At 45.4% G+C, this 15,476-nt stretch overlaps 2 protein-coding genes across 9 annotated transcripts; one reads left to right on the top strand and one right to left on the bottom strand.

Moving 5' to 3' along the window:
* The first annotated feature begins 805 nt into the window (after positions 1 to 805).
* On the top strand, positions 806 to 4,461 carry C1H16orf92 (chromosome 1 C16orf92 homolog). Its single transcript, XM_051989114.1, has 4 exons — positions 806 to 2,852; positions 3,381 to 3,539; positions 4,010 to 4,097; positions 4,205 to 4,461. Exons 1-4 carry the CDS (start codon positions 2,801 to 2,803, stop codon positions 4,224 to 4,226), a joined length of 321 nt encoding a protein of 106 aa, XP_051845074.1. The 5' UTR covers positions 806 to 2,800; the 3' UTR covers positions 4,227 to 4,461.
* Positions 4,462 to 4,557: 96 nt separating this feature from the next.
* TLCD3B (TLC domain containing 3B) lies at positions 4,558 to 13,948 on the bottom strand. Of its 8 annotated transcripts, none has more exons than XM_051989058.1 (6): positions 13,458 to 13,948; positions 12,908 to 13,038; positions 9,152 to 9,235; positions 6,478 to 6,712; positions 6,159 to 6,254; positions 4,558 to 5,785 (listed from the first exon to the last, which is right to left on the bottom strand). In XM_051989058.1, the coding sequence occupies exons 2-6, from the start codon at positions 13,030 to 13,032 to the stop codon at positions 5,477 to 5,479; spliced, it is 849 nt and encodes a 282-aa protein (XP_051845018.1). In that variant the 5' UTR covers positions 13,033 to 13,038; positions 13,458 to 13,948; the 3' UTR covers positions 4,558 to 5,476. The 8 variants fall into 8 exon arrangements, with proteins under 8 accessions (XP_051845018.1, XP_051845027.1, XP_051845053.1 ...); XM_051989067.1 differs by lacking the exon at positions 13,458 to 13,948 and adding an exon at positions 13,241 to 13,451; XM_051989093.1 differs by lacking the exon at positions 13,458 to 13,948 and adding an exon at positions 9,439 to 9,516 and having other exon boundaries at positions 12,908 to 12,925.
* Positions 13,949 to 15,476: the final 1,528 nt, after the last annotated feature.

The raw sequence follows: 15,476 nt of genomic DNA, 5'->3' as shown, positions 1-15,476 counted from the left end.
GGAAATAGCTGTCAATGGCAGCTGGTCAACAAGTTGATCATGGTGAGAATAATGGGTGCCTTCTGAATCCACAGTAGTTATTCCCCTTAGTGCTTAGCACTAAGCTCTAGTGCTGGAAGGATAGTCTAATTACCTCATTTTACAAATGAGGAAACTGAGGCCCAGGGAGTCAAAGTGTCTTCCCCAAACCCCCACAGTGAGTGACAGGACCTGGATTGTAATGTAAGCCCTTTGATTTCAAGTCCACTTCATTTTTCACTGTCTTGCTGCCTCTGGGAATACCTTTCAGTCAGGGTAAGAATAACAATTCCTTATGTGGTATAGCAAGATAATGGAATATTATTGTTCTATAAAAATGATGAACAAGCTAATTTTAGAAAAGCCTGGAAAGATTTGTATAAACTGATGCTGAGCAAAATGAGCAGAAACAGGAATACATTGTACACAATAACAGCAAGAACGCTCAACCATGAAAACTTGGTTCTTTTCAGTGGTTCAGTGATCCAAAGCAGTCCCAATAGTCTTTGGGCATAACTATGGAAGATGAATGTAAATCAATGCATGCTATGTTCACTTTTTCTGTGTTTTTTTAAATCTTTCATTGGTTTTCCCTTTTGCTCTGTTTTTCTCTCCCACCATGATTCATAAAGTAATGTGTATGAAAAAGAAATAAATTTAAAAGAAATAAAATAAAATATTTGTTATTAAGAGAGAAAGAGGAGAGAGAGAGGCAGAGGGAGAGGACAGGAGAGAGAGAGAGAGAGAGAGAGAGAGAGAGAGAGAGAGAGAGAGAGAGAGAGAGAAACTCCTGGTGTTGGAGAATGTCTATGACAGACAAGGTCATTTGCCAATCAAAAGAGAACTAGATTTTCTAAGCCAAGAGAAGGGGCAAATGCAAGCCTTGATATTGGAGAGGCTGGGGAAGATCTGGGGGAGAGAAGTGTCAGTTTATCTGGATACTAGGCTGAGAAAAAGTGAGGCTTGATTGGTCAATGGTCCAATGGGCGGCTAGATAGTGGAGTGGACAGAACATAGGACATGGAGTCAGGAAAAGCTAAATTCAAACACTGCTTCAGACACTTCTAGTTGTGGACAGAACATAGGACTTGGAGTCAGGAAAAGCTAAATTCAAACACTGCTTCAGACACTTCTAGTTGTGTGACTTTGATAATCTCCTAACTTCTTTTTGCCTAGGTTTCCTCAGTTATAAAAGGGGGCTAATAGCAGCATTTAATCCATAAAATTGTTGTGAGGATCAAATGAGATCATATTTGTAAAGCACTTAGCACAGTGCCTGGCACATAACAGATGCTATATACATGTTGCTATTATTATTAAATGTTCCTGAAAGTTAATCATCAGATGTCCTGGAACTTTTCCCTCCACACCAACATTTATTCAGTGAAGCCTGTGAGGAAGCAGGGAAGACAGGAAAGGGGGAGAGAAAATAGGAGGGGAAGGTGGATAATTAGGGTAGGAACAGAGCTGAAGCTGAGTTTCTGCATCTGGTGGGGTTGGGGATGAAAATACTGCATACTATAACATTTCTAACCTGCTATGAGAGGAGGAATTGCCCTCAGGATTAGGCAAAGTCAACTGACAGTTGCTGCTGTGGCAGCTGCTGTGGGGCAGAAGGCTCAACCTTTCCCCCACACTCTCACAAACACACATCTCTACATTTCCTACCCTGGGGCAAAATCCAGGTTGCAACTTTGAGTGAAGGACCAGAGATGGTCCTTGACCATGGAACCTCCTTGCTTCTTCTTCATCAGGACCCTTGGAGGGATCACTAAAAGTAGGGGATGGAGCAACCACCTAATGAGGAGGGAACACAAGCTTAACTGTGGGTTGTCTGGTCTCCTTGAATTGTGTATGGGGCTATCTCTCACCTTGATGAGTATTATTTTGAGCTAAAGGAGAATAGATTCACAATATAAACCACGGGGAGATTGGGAGAGGGAAAGTCTATAGAGAGCATCTGGGGTAATACCTGATTTATTTTTATGGATGAACAAACTGAGACTCATAGAAATTGCCTGGCTCCTGCATAAATTTGGTATCTAACAGTGATATACATATAAAAAAGAAGTAACAATCATTGGGGTTTGAAGTACAGACCATAAGATTTCAACCATAAGGAAATAGGTTTAGGGTAGAGAAGGGATTTGACCAAAGTCATATAGGGGGAAGCTGGGATTAACATAATTCTTCTGACTCCAAATCTTGTACTTGTGCCATCCCATCCCATGGTGTCTCATGATAGTGATGGTGGTGGAAGTGCTCGTTTCTCCAGTTTCTTCACTTTTTCACTGGATGCTATCTTCACAGAATGCAGTAGCCTAATTTCTAATTCCATCTATTGTGAGAACAGACTGAGCATGGATAGTTTCAGTTAAAGGTTTTGGGGAATCTGCACTATCCAGTAGAAAAACATTTTTCTTGGCTTCTAAACAAGTAGAAATATCCCCTTTCCTTTAGTTTCTATGTCAGGAGCTGTTTGTTGGGGAGAATGTCCTTGGTATCTGAGAGGTGGAGAGACAAAATGGAATGGGAGCTATAATCTCTCTCTCTCTCTCTCTCTCTCTCTCTCTCTCTCAACTCAGATTAAAGTTTCACTGGGTTTAGTGGTAACCAAACTTGTCCTGACTGAAGGGAGGGAAGAGAAGAGGGAAAGACAAAAATGGAACCTTCCCTGAGGGTGATTTATAAGTGACCCACACACCTAGAATGAGAGGAATATTCTAGAATTATCTATGACATCATGAAATATCTCCTGTGATAATACTGGAGTGGAGGGAAAATGAAGTCGCGGCTGTGGCTTTGGCTAACAGGGGTATGGGCTGTGGGAGTAGGTAAGGAGCCTAGGCAACTGAGAGCCAGCTTCAGAAAGTGGGTAAAGGTGCTATTTGAGGAATCCAGGGAATTAGGGAAAGAGATATAGTCTCTTTTTAGCCCAGGAGGTGTTAATGGGTCTCTCTTAAGTGTTTGGACAATTACATAAGCTTATATAAGATGACCTCCAATTACAGTGGAGACCTTGCTTTATTCCAGATGAGCTGCCCCAAAGACATGGGAGGGTACCAGGTGTAGAAATTCAGCAGTCTGAGGATGATCTGATGATCCAAAGGGTCTCTAAGGTGACCTTTGAAGTAACTGGGGAACCCTTGCCTATACCCAATACCTTATAGTCCCTACATGATGCCCTCTTTATCAAGAACGAATAGGAGCGGTTAGATATGCCCTGTCCTGGGACAACGGGCCAACCTTGAACACTTAATGACTTGGTCAGTCCCTTTAGTTTTATTACAATTATTTGCTGAGTTAAGTCAACCTCTAAGGTAGAAGTGCACATTTAGCTGATTTTTTCCATTGGATTCCAGCCATTTTTCCCCAGGATTCCAGGGACATGACCCCACAGGACACCCTATTTCTTGAAGATAATCCCAACTTCTTTGATTATCCAGATTCAGCCAAGGACAAAATTCTGGCTGTCTCCAACTTCATTGGAGAGAAACCTGTTTACTTCACTTCAGATTCAGGTGCGGGTATTTGAGAAGCCCCTATTTTCTGAACCTCAGGAACTCAGGATCTCAAGACAAGAGATAGACTTACATAGACTTACATGAATGACAGTGTAAGCAAGTCAAAATATTTCTCTGAAGCTCTTATCTGCAAAATGAGGGTGATGCTACCAGACCCAAGGGATTGTGGGGAAAAGAACTAGGAAAAGTAAGAATTTAAACTGGTACCCCATTCCTGACCCTACTTTTTCTGGATGTGCCCCTAAAGGTGACATTTGTAGAAAACTTGAAAAGCTTTACATTTTATGTACTAATACCTCATTGCTCTCAACCCTTTGAGATAGATATCCCTGTTTTACATGAGGAAATGGGCTCAGAAAGTGAAGGGAATTTGTCTGGCTCAGCAAACTTGTGAACCTGAACTTTTTTCACTCTGAAGTCTATAAGAGTTTTAAAATATCTGCATTTTCCTCCTCTCTCCCAAATAGGCTTCAAATCCAGATTCTTGCACCAAATACTGTTTGGTTCATTCATCCTCCTCCTTATCACCATCCTCTACCAGTTCTGCACCCACATGTAAGGCCCTGCCACCCTCCCCAGGGCACCATCACCCTCCTCCTGCGATCTACGGGATCCCCATTATTTGTGGTTCTTAACTAATGATTCATTCCTGTGCTCTGCAGGAGCTGCCAAAAGGGATCCTAAGGAGATAAACAGGCCATCTCTGCCCAAAGCTCCTTGACCTCTCTACAGTAAACTACTCAATAAAAACTCATTTCCTACTGTGGCTGTTTCTACTAAAAGTATAGTCTCTTCCCATAATCCCAATACCTTGGGGCAGCTAGGTGGCTCAGCGGACAGAGCCCCAGCCCTGAAGTCAGGAGGACCTGAGTTCAAATCTGCTCTCTGACACTTAGCACTTCCTGGACCAGTCACTTAACCCCAGCTGCCTCAGCCAAAATCATCATTCACATCCCTCTCTTCGTATCCCACTCCTCCCTTCCCTCTCCCCCAAATAATTGAGATGAGGCCCTAATGGCATTCACGCTGATCTTGTCTTTTATTAGCGGTCTTTATGTAGCGCCTCCCAAGGTTCCCCCTGCTCCTGGATCTGGAGGAAGCCTCAAGAGGTCTGTAGCACCAGGGACAGGTGGGAGAGGGCAAGAAGGCCAAATCATGTAGTCTGAAGGAAGAGCGCTGGAGCCTCTCCCCCAGCTCCCCCCAATGGGGCCCTCAGCACTGGAGAGGCTGGGCCAGGTGGTGGTGGGTGCCTCCCCCTAAGAGACTAATACAAACCTGGGGAAATAAATGAGATCCCTAAGGGTCTGTAGAGATGCTGGGCTTCCTGTGCAGGAGAGGAGCTAGCTAGCTCTAAGGGGTAGCCAACCTGACCCCTGGTGAGACCTCTCTCCCCCAGAGGGATGCATGAGATTAGGAGCTGCCCTCCCCTAGACTACAGCAGAAGGGGAAGGGAAATAGGCGCGTCCTTGGCAAAAAAGAGAGGGCCCTTCCCTGCTTTACTCCTTGATCCTCTACAATTCCTCTTAGTCCATCCTACCCAAAATTGCTGTGGAATAGGGCGCCTTCCTCTTTAATTTCCCTCTTCTAGGCCCCTTGCAGATTATAGTTGGAAAAGGGGTATCCCTGGGGTTATATAAGCAGGAGAGTGCCTCCTAATTTCCACTTTTCTAGTCCCTACACAGAGGAGATTGTTGGCCATTCCAAACCCTCTGTCCCTAAGTCCCAGGCACCCTGGGGACAAGAGAGGTAGCTGTTTCCTACAAGCCTGGTCCCTGTTCTTTCCCTTTATCATCTTACAGGGAGAAGCTTTCCCCCAACTTCTCCATCCCTATCCTCAGGCCTAGGACCACTGGAAAGGCCCCTGGTCCCCATCCCTACCCATCAGTCCCAGAGCCCAATTCCTGGAGGGAATGGGTGTCCCCACTCCACTCCCCTCAGTCCCGGGGCCCATCATGCAGCCCTGGGGGCTGGCGGGGGGCTGGAGGGGCAGATCCCCGAGGCCTAAAGAGCCGGCACGCTCCCCGACAGATGAGGAAAAACCAGTAGAGCTGTGGAGCAAGCAGCAGGGCGGCCCCCAGGTTGACATGGGCTGGGATATTGAGGGGCACGGAGAGCAGGGGCAGGCCTGCATGCTGCCCATAGGCCCAGTACAGGTAGGGGAAGAGTAGTACTCGACAGCACAGGAAGCTCAGCAGCATCAGGGTACCATTCACTTTGTGCAGCAAGGTGTGCTGCTGCTTGTACTGGTGGGGAAGAGAAAGAAGAAGAGTGGATGAGGGTGGAGATGAAGGATAAAGAGGAAGCCTCAGTAAGGGGGGCAGCAAGAACCATCCTAGGCTGGCCCCCACACCTCAATCCCTTCTCTGTTCACTCTGTTGGATAACAGACTACATGGAAGCAAGGTATGGGAGGCACAAGAGATCCGAGGTCCCAGAGCCTGACTAGTCAGCCACAGCTCTCTCCCTGCCTCCAGGGGGCCCCTCCTTAGCCCCTGTAGCTCCCCAGAACTAAGTGACCCCAGTACATCGAAGACTTCCTTGAGTAAGCCCTTTCAGGCAAAGTTCTCATGACTAACTTCACCTTCCTCCCTCTCTTCCCTTTCTACCATTTCCTCACCTGGATGAGGATCTTGCCCAGGCAGACAAAGGGTGTGCTGACTTCAGCCATCAACATACAGCCCAGGAAGAAGTCCCCCTTGCCTTGGCGCCACACCTTACAGGAGAGAAAAACGGCAAGGGAATGTAACCGCAGCGGCTCTGTCTTCAAGGACAGAAGGAGACTAACTCTTTCTGGTCCCAGCCTGCAGTTGCCGACTTCAGCTCAGGCCTTCCCCGTTACCCCCACATCCCCGGGGACTTTCAGTAGGTCAAGCAAAACCCACCATTCGGGGCCAGACCCTCCCTTCAACCCTTCCTCCAACTTCCCTGGAACTCACCACTGATAGTGGAAAGCAGACCAGCACCATGACTGCATGGTGCAGCACCATGAGGAATTCCTTGTGCAGGTAGCCTCGGGCCACAGCCCAAGTGCCTCCTGGGGGGCCAGCCCCTCCCTCATCCTTTCCATGACCTTTGACCTGGTGTTTGTGCCAGTGACACAGGAACATGGCGTAGATGTCGTAGATGAAGTAGGGCACTGCAAACTGGGTATAAGCTGAGGATAGCCAGTGTCTGCAGGACACACAGAGAGGGAGAAAGAGAGATAAAGAGTGTGTGTGTTATGGGATCAACGGTGGCAACAGAGTGAGAGGGCAAGAAAGACCAAGAGAAGAGTCTCACTGGGTACCAAAAGATAAAGAGGGAATGCTAAAAAGAGAGTCAATAAGACATCAAAGATGAGTGGGCCAAATAGTTGAAGTTAGGGAAAAATAAATTCAGACAGTCCAAGACAAGAGATGAAGCGAGCAAGATGAGAGGACAGGAAGAGAGACAACCAAAAGAAAACAATAAATATGTCACAGAAAAAATAATATGGAGTCATATAGTCCAGACTAGGAGTCAAAAGACCAAAATTGTCATAATCTAGCAGTGTGACATTAAGCAGTTGACTTTCCTTTTCTAAGGTCTCAATTCCTTAATTCCTTTGCAACAAAGAAGTCAAACTGGGTTTCTAAGGTTCCTTCTAGCATCATCTGACATTCTGTGATTTTTATGACAGATCAGAGGTGGCGTCAGTAATGGATGCTACTGAGTGTGTGAGGAAAGAGTTCAAAAGTAACAATTCCAGGAGGTCAAAATCCAACCTAACCCAAAGGAGCGAATTCTAAGAGCACAGCAAGAAGAATCCTATATGTCCTGACAATGATCAACCATGAAAATCACATATGCAATGTTACAACTATTATTTTTTAATAAATGCCATAGGTACCTTCATAAAACTGAAGCTCTGTAGCCAAGTGTCAGCAAGGATAGGACAAAGTAATGGAATTCAAAGTAAGACACAGATAATAGTTGAGAAATCAAGTCACATTCTGGTAGTATTTACATGATATCAAGTCTAAGATATTATGAGGGAAATTGTAGAAATAAATGGAACGTGGGGTAATTGTGTAGAAAACCAGAGAAATTGCAACAAAGACCAGAGAGAATTGGTCCATGGAAGAAAGCCTGAGTACAAGGAGCTAGTCCCATAAGGAGAGCCAGAATGATGACTCTGAAGTTTGGGGTGGGAGGGGAGAAGAAGAAGAAACTCTATGGACCAAGAGTTAAAAGCCTGGAGAACCAAAAGCCTTGAAATATGAGAGAGGAAAGAAGAGGCTGTGAGAAGGGGAAAGTAATGGCAAGTAACAGCCCAAGAATGGAAACAAAAGGTGGGAAACAAAAAGGAGGAGTGAGGAGGATAAGATATAATATAGGTATAATAGTGGGTGGAAAGCAATAAAGCTAGTCCAGGAAAAGAGAAAGGGTCTGAGATAGCACTCAAATATCAAAGTTTAGAAGAATGTGGAATTTTAACATGAAGGATAGAAAGGGCTAGAAAAGTTACCAGGCTACAAGGGGTTAAATCCATGTCCCTAAAGCCCTCAGTAATTAGGTACCTAGAAGCAATAACAGCTGTTACCCCTGGATTAGTCTTGATCCTTCCCATTCACCTGAGGATTAAAGGTGGGGGGAAGAGAAGAAATAAAACAGAGGGAATGAAGGAACTATAAGAGTGAGTCATAAAAAGTATTGGAAGAAATTGTATGGTAAAACTAGATCATGCTGAAAGCAGAGTGGCAAAAGAGTTATAAAAGGGGAACAGTATAGAAAGAGGAGATGGGGACAGAGATGGAGCAAAGACAAGTCATGAATAAAAGAACTCTGAGAAATGGAGTTGGGGGCCAAGTTAGAAGTCAAATAGATCTTTTTCAGCCAGAAAATCTGCTTTCTGGGCTTTAGGGAACGTGAGACCCAGAATCCAAGACTTGAAAACTGACTTGAATCAGCACAGCTTTGTTTTAAGCCCCAGCCTCCAGGTCACTGTGAACCAGCTCATCAGCACCCTGGACAGTGCTGTGCTCTACTCTCTTTTCAAGCCCTCCCCCCGCCCTCTTCCGCCCCACCCCCTTCCTTTGCCCAGGGCTTTTGGCAGACACCCTGCACTGCAGCAGCTGCCAGTGCCAAACTGCGGCCTCTCTCCACTCTTTCCCCACAACCACCTTGACCTTTGAGGTCTATCTAGAATATTGTCATCTGCACTTTCTTTACTGACCCAAGAGTCTGGCTGGGGCTGGACCCCTAAATTTTGAGAGAGGATCCAGATCTGAGGTCGGAGAGGGAGCTGACTGTCTAGTTCCTAGGTAGGAGACTGTGGTCTGAGGGAGGGACAAGAGCTGAAAATTGAGGGCCATTCATATCCTGATAGGCTAATGGAAATCTGGGGAGCAGTCTGATTATTAAGTACTATTTGAATGAGCTCTTGGTTCCCCAATTCCTTTTCTCCTGTACCTGACCTTTAAGAACAGGACAAGCTAAATTTATCCCGGGGTGTTGAGTTGCAGCAGTGGCAGTTAACTTGCTCAGGCCCAGATTGAGGACTGGAGGAAGAAGGGAATGTCTTGTGTGGATTTGGGAGAATCCCACCCCTTCCACCAGTGCATGGGGGAAAGGTCAACTCATTGCACTTACTGGTCATCAATGATATGTTTGCAGGAAGTGGAGACAATGTAGCCAGCTGTGGAGGCCATGATAGCTTGGACTGAGGATACTAGCCTAGGGAAAAGAAGGGGAAGAGGTTCGGGATGGAAGAAAAGAGTAGGATATTACCATTCCTCCTCTAGATGTATCTCCTCTATTTTGGGCTCCATTCTTCACAGAGCATCTTTTGGACATCATCCCCCAGGTTTTTCTTAACACCTGATCCCATATACCCTGATCTAGCCATCTCTGGCTCATCTTCTAAACTCTTATCTTACCTCTTCCCCAATCTTTCTACTCAACACCATTGCTTCTGAGCCTGTCTGAGCCCATTCCTCATTTGCCCCTTTCTTTTGCTGTTTGAAGAAAGATGGAACAGATTCCTCTTCATCTTAAGGAAACCAGGCACATCACTTTGAACTGAAACAATTCTGAGAATGTACTGCTAATAAGGCCTCCTCTAAGGAAACAGCAACCAAGGGTTCACATTGTCTTGTCCTCAAAGGTTTGCAAACTAAGCACCACATTTCCTCCAAAGTCTGTCCCTCCTTCTGCCCATCTTTTCATTCTCCCCTTCCCTTAACTTTTTCCTCCCCATTTTATGTGTCTCTAAAGTTCTATCCTTTACTTCTCTGCCCCCTCTGTCCCTCTCTCACCCTTCCAGCTCTCCACTTTGTTCCTCTGGTCTCCTGAAAACATGTTTAGTCACATGCTAGTCCCATTCCTAGTGGTGGGAGGGGGAAATGAGGGAGAGGAAGGGGGACAGGATGCTAGGAGACCAGATGGTTAGGGTTGGATGAGGTCTTCTGGAGCAATAGAGGAATCAGTAGAAAAGGAAAAGGAGAAGGGAGCTAGAAATCACTGCAGGGGGTACCTAATTCCCTGAGGGGTCCAGAGAAGATATATGGATGACCTGAGATGTTTCTTTATAACAGTGTAGTTTCCCCATTCCATCACCACCTTCCCATCCCCATAAAACCCAAGAGATGGGGAGAAAGGGCTGGAGGGAGAGGAAAGGAAGAGGGGAAGCCGTTTACCTGGCTGAGACAATGACCGCGTCGGCCTCCTCCCAGCGCAGCTGGGGCAGCCTCTGGAGCGTGTTCTTGGAAAGGAGGAAGAGTCCCGGGAACACAACCCCCCCAGCCACCATCGGGGACAGCATCATGGCTCAAGGATTTGGGAAAGGGAAGAATGAGTAGAGCAATAAGGACTGGGGAAGCTGAGGCCTGTGAGGAGTTGGAAGTGAAGAAGATAGAAAGGGGGTTTGGTTAGAGATAGAAGTAGAAATGAAGAGAGAGCAGAATGAAGAAAAGAAAGAATATAGAAAAGAGAGACACAAAGAGGATGGAATGGGGAGAGAGGAAATAGAAACAGGAAGGACAAGAGAAAAAAAGAATAAAATGAAAATGGGGAAAAAAGAAAGGAAAGGAGAAATTGATAGGAACCTAAGAGGAGAAAGAGGGAAGAGAAAGAAAAATAGAAGGAAGGAAAGAGATGAAGATGGAGAGGGGAGGGGATACTATGAGAGGAGAGAGAGATAGGGGACAGAGAAAGGGTGAGGATGCAGACAGGAAAGGGACAGAGCAGGTAGGGGGTTACGCAAAGAGATAGGGAGGGCCTGAGAAAGGGGGTGGGGGTTTGTTGTTCCAACCCTAAGGGGGAGGAGGGAAAGCGGGGGAGTGGAGGGGAGGCTGGGGAGGGGCAGATGGGCAACGGGTCAGCACTCAGTGCTGCTCTCCCGCCTTCGCCGCCTCCTCACACTGCCACAGTCATCGCTGTCTCTCTGACAGACACGGAGATGGCACATGGCATTATATAGACCAGGCCACCCAACCCCCTGCCCCCTTGGTGGGGATCAGGGAGGGAGGGAAAGGATGGGGAGTCACCAGCTTGGGTGGGCGGGGGAGGGGTGGGGAAACGACAGCACCGACCAGACACCAAGAAACCGGACCTGCAGCAGCGTCTCCCCATGCAGCTCTGAGCCTCAGCGGCTGCGACAGAGATGGGGGGGAGCAGAGAAAGGGGGATGGGGGGGAGGCCCTTAAAGAGACAGTGGCTGCGGCAGAGGGGGCTTATGGGGACACAGACCTGATCGAGTCATAGGAAGAAAGGGAGGACTGCTCTCCGGGAAAAAGGTAGTCCTATGATCTTGAAATTACCTAGAAAGTAGCCCCTAGCCCTAGCCCCTCTATCTCTATTCCTGACCCCATTTCTCTATCAGCACTTAAGAGGATGCCTGAAACCTCCTCCTTCCCTACCTTAAATAATGTCCCTAGCTGACTTTACTCTAGAGGGACCAGGGCTAGGAGTATGATCACTGCAGGCAGGAATTCCCTTTGGTGAAAGGAGGGGGAATTGGCCTATTATCTCAGAAGTGTCACTCTCCTCTTCTCTGGAGGATTTGTCCTTGGAGAAGAAAGTTAAGGAAATTGAATGAGAGAAAGGATCTGGGTGGGCAATAAATTGATGAAGGATTATTAGGGAATAAACCTCACTTTTCTGGAATTTCCAAATCCTGATTCTCCTCCCCACTTTCTCCTCTATCGTTGTAAAGTCAACCCTTCAGTTCTATCCTTTCCAACCTAGTCAGTAGTAGTAGTAGAAATAATAATAATAATGGTTCAAGATAGTTCTACAAAATAAAAGTATTTTCCCCTATTTTTCAGATGATGAAACAGATTCAGAAGTGATTTGCTCACAGATCGACCGCTAGAGACCACGTCAGAATTTAGGTTTCCAGACTCCCAGGCCAGTGCTATTCCCACTAATAATCCATCTTCTCAACCTTTGTCCCTCATCTCTAACCCTGTACCACCCTGTCCTCAAGTCTCCTGCTTCTTTCCCTGTGGCCCCTTCCACCTCCCTCCCCTCACATCATCAGTTCATAATACAATTCTACCCCAGGTCTTAGTATAGCATCTTGCTGTTCCTAGATCAATCATTCTTTGCCCCAAGACCCTCCAAAGACCCTCTCATTGCTCCATTATTCTTCTCTTCTGCCTCCCCCCTCTCTCTTGCCTCAATGAGGTAAAAGACTCTGAAATTCAAGATCTTGTGCTGCCCCTCAGTGGTCAGCTGCTGGGACAGCACTCTGGATAGTAGCAGGCCTAAAGCAAGGGTGGGTTGCTTGACCCTGAATTTTAAATGTCCTCAGACCCTCTTAGGAGAACACAATTGTTCTATCTGGATCATGGTGGGGGGGTGGGATATGATTTTAGGATATGATTGTCTCCAAATCCTAAACTACTGAACTCACAAATGGACACACCCCCATGTCCTTAGGGTAGGAGTTAGAAGTGGTAGAGTTTTGATTGCTTCATTTGGAGGAGTCACAGGAGTTGTTAAGATTAGAACTGAAATTTCAGATGTTTTATAAGTTTAAGGTACAGTTTGAAAAGAAACTCCTTTTACCCACAGCTAGGGGCTTTGTAGGATCAGAGGGTCACAGATAAATTTAGAGCAGAAAATATCTGAGAGATCATTTAGTCCAATCCTATTATTATACAGAGAAGAAAATTGATGCCTGCAGGGTTAAGTGCCTTTTACCTTGAGTAGATCTTGGCAGAATTTCTGTGGTCAAAGACAAATTTATAGTAATCATTGGTTTTTTCCCCCAACCCACTTTCCATACCTCACAAAAGGGAGGGACCAGATAGAAAGCCAGGAAGATTCTCCAGATGAAATTCTTCCTTAGGTATCTGATTCCCACTAAGCCCTTTAACTCTGCCCTCACCCTAACCATCTTACTTGGATGCCACCAAGACAGCCTCCTTTTTCTCCATTTGCAGACTGGAATGCTTCTGCAGGCTCCAGCAAAGGATGGTAAAGAACAGTGGGAAGAAAAGGCAGCCTACTACAAAAAGTAGGGACATACCTGCCTGGGTGGAGGGAGCAGAAAGGGCAGTGAGTGGTAGGATATATCTCTGAAATGCCCAGTAACTATTTATTCACCTTTCTCTCAATAGCTACTGCCTGTGTCCACACCCTGGCCATTATCTGTTACCAATAGGACTCCAGTGACAACACTCTCCCAAATCACCATTCAAACGGGACCCTTCAAAGAGTTCCCCTTCAACCCACTCTAGCTGGTGCTTTCTTAGTTGTCCATGGCTCTTAGTTGCCCCAGAAGTCCTCCACATCTGTCATTCAGTTGGTTTCCTTTTGCTCTGATAACTCCAGCCTCTCACTTGGAGACATTTCATCCCAGTACCTTTTAAACTTATCCCACCCCCCTACTATCATCTATCCCAAGTAACCACCTTCCCTCTCTTTCACATAAATCCTCAGAGAGCCTTACTTCTGAGGGACAAGAAGAATGGAAAAGAAAAGTTAGTGATTTTCTTCTCAGCTCCAGAAATTGCAGAGGGAGTGGGATTAGCTAATCCTCCTTTAAGAGATCTTTCTCCCCCTTTAACTCTCTCTATACATATTTATATTTGAAAACAAAACAAACCGAAAAACTCTAAAAAACATTCCTTTTTCCTCTTAAGAAAAAGGAGAGGGGGAACATCTAACGTAATTTTTAAAAATTAAAAACCCATCCCCTCCCCAACCCCCCCAAATTCTCTGTTATTTGGAGGGGAGGGGAGGGGGGAAACCCGAGGGTGGGAGAGTGGGTCCGTAGTCTTCCATTCTCTTTCAGCTCAACGGTCCTCTCCTAATCTGTCCCGTCTAAAACGCAGTTGAGAGCTTAAGAGACACGGCAAAGGCTGAAGAGGGGGCGCCGGGCGGTGGTTTTCGCTCCTGGGCGTCTACTTGCGCCAACATGCGGGGCACGGGGCCACTAGCAGCGGTTGGGAAGGGCAGAAAGGGACCCGTGCGCGTGGACTTCGCCGGCCAGTCTATCGGGGTGAGGAGAGAAGGGAAGAGAATGCTTGTCGAGGAGGGAAGGGGATGAGACTAGCTGGTCAGCCCTCCGTCCTGCTTCCTGCAGCTCCAAGTTGCAGCTTCACTGAGATTCGGACAAGGGTTTGACTTCCTCTCCACTCCATCTTAGTGGCTGTTGGTGAAGGGGATGGTGGATACTTAGAGGGATAAAAGATTTTGGTAATAGGGATCCCTCCGGTGCAAATGATCATTTCTTCAAACTTTCTCATCCAGAGTAATTCTTTTCCATGTTTTTACAGAAATCCTGCATTAAAAATCCATCCATAATGCTCCCATACTCTGCTTCTTTTAGTATCTCTTGTGGGCAAATATATCACTTGGATTGCCCATCTACTTTCTCTCATTCTGTCTGCATGACAAGCTGTCATACTAACTGGGATAATATCTTTTTACACCATTTCTCCCCATTTTGATTCTTCAAAAACTATGTTGTTCCATAATGTGCAGAGAGTACAACTGGGAAAATTAAAGAGATGAGCTATGATGACACAGAGCAGTTTGAGGTCATTGAAAGCACAGCATAATTTCTCAAATTCGATCCTAACCAATCTTCTGAGGACATTGGCTTAAATATAGGAACGATGGGCCCTTAGCCAGGGATAAAGGACACTGAACAAAGGCTGCTAAAAGTGAATTTGCCTAGAATCTTGAAAATCTAATGAAAACTCTCTAAATTGAAAAGGAAAAAGTAAGGAAACATTATATATATATATATATATATATATATATATATTTCCAGTTGCCCCCTCCCCCAAAGGCAAGAGAGGCAAGTTTTGGACTATATAAGTCAATGAACTTGACTTTGATGCCTGGAAAAATTCTACAATGTATTATTAAAATGTTGATTAGTGAATATCTATAAAAGAGAACAATGGCTATCTGCTACTTGAAGAAGCCTGTTTTAATCCAGAAAGTTGAACCACTTAATTTTCTCTCTTTTAAAAAAAAATACACTTCTCAGACTGATAAATCAAAGGAATGCCATCAATATAATTTTTCTGCATTTTATCAAAACACATGACTAAGTCTCTCATGATATTCCTGAAAACAAGATAGAAAGTGGTTGGTCTTGGATGACAATATAGTTGCATAGATTCAGAACTGTCCAATAGCCAGTCTCAAACCATTAATGGTTCACTGTTTGGAAAGAATCCTCTAGCAAAATGCCTCCAGGGATTTGTCCTTAGCCTTGTGCTATTTAACCATTTTATCAGTAAATTTGATAAAGAAATTATCAAATTTGATTTTAGCACAAAAATCAGGGGGATAGATAATTACTCTAGACAACCTTGTTAGGATCCAAAAAAAATCTCAGCAGGCTAGAATATTGAGCCAGCTCTAAGGTGGCATTCAAGAGAGAGAAATGTAAAATTTTATATTTAGGTTTAATTACAAAAAAAAAATCTTTACGAGTCTAAACTCAGGAAGG

The sequence above is a fragment of the Antechinus flavipes genome, chromosome 1 (assembly GCF_016432865.1).
Source record: "Antechinus flavipes isolate AdamAnt ecotype Samford, QLD, Australia chromosome 1, AdamAnt_v2, whole genome shotgun sequence".
Classification (NCBI taxonomy): domain Eukaryota; kingdom Metazoa; phylum Chordata; class Mammalia; order Dasyuromorphia; family Dasyuridae; genus Antechinus; species Antechinus flavipes.
Note: the sequence above shows the minus strand (reverse complement) of the source record. Positions and strands in the feature narration are given on the sequence as shown.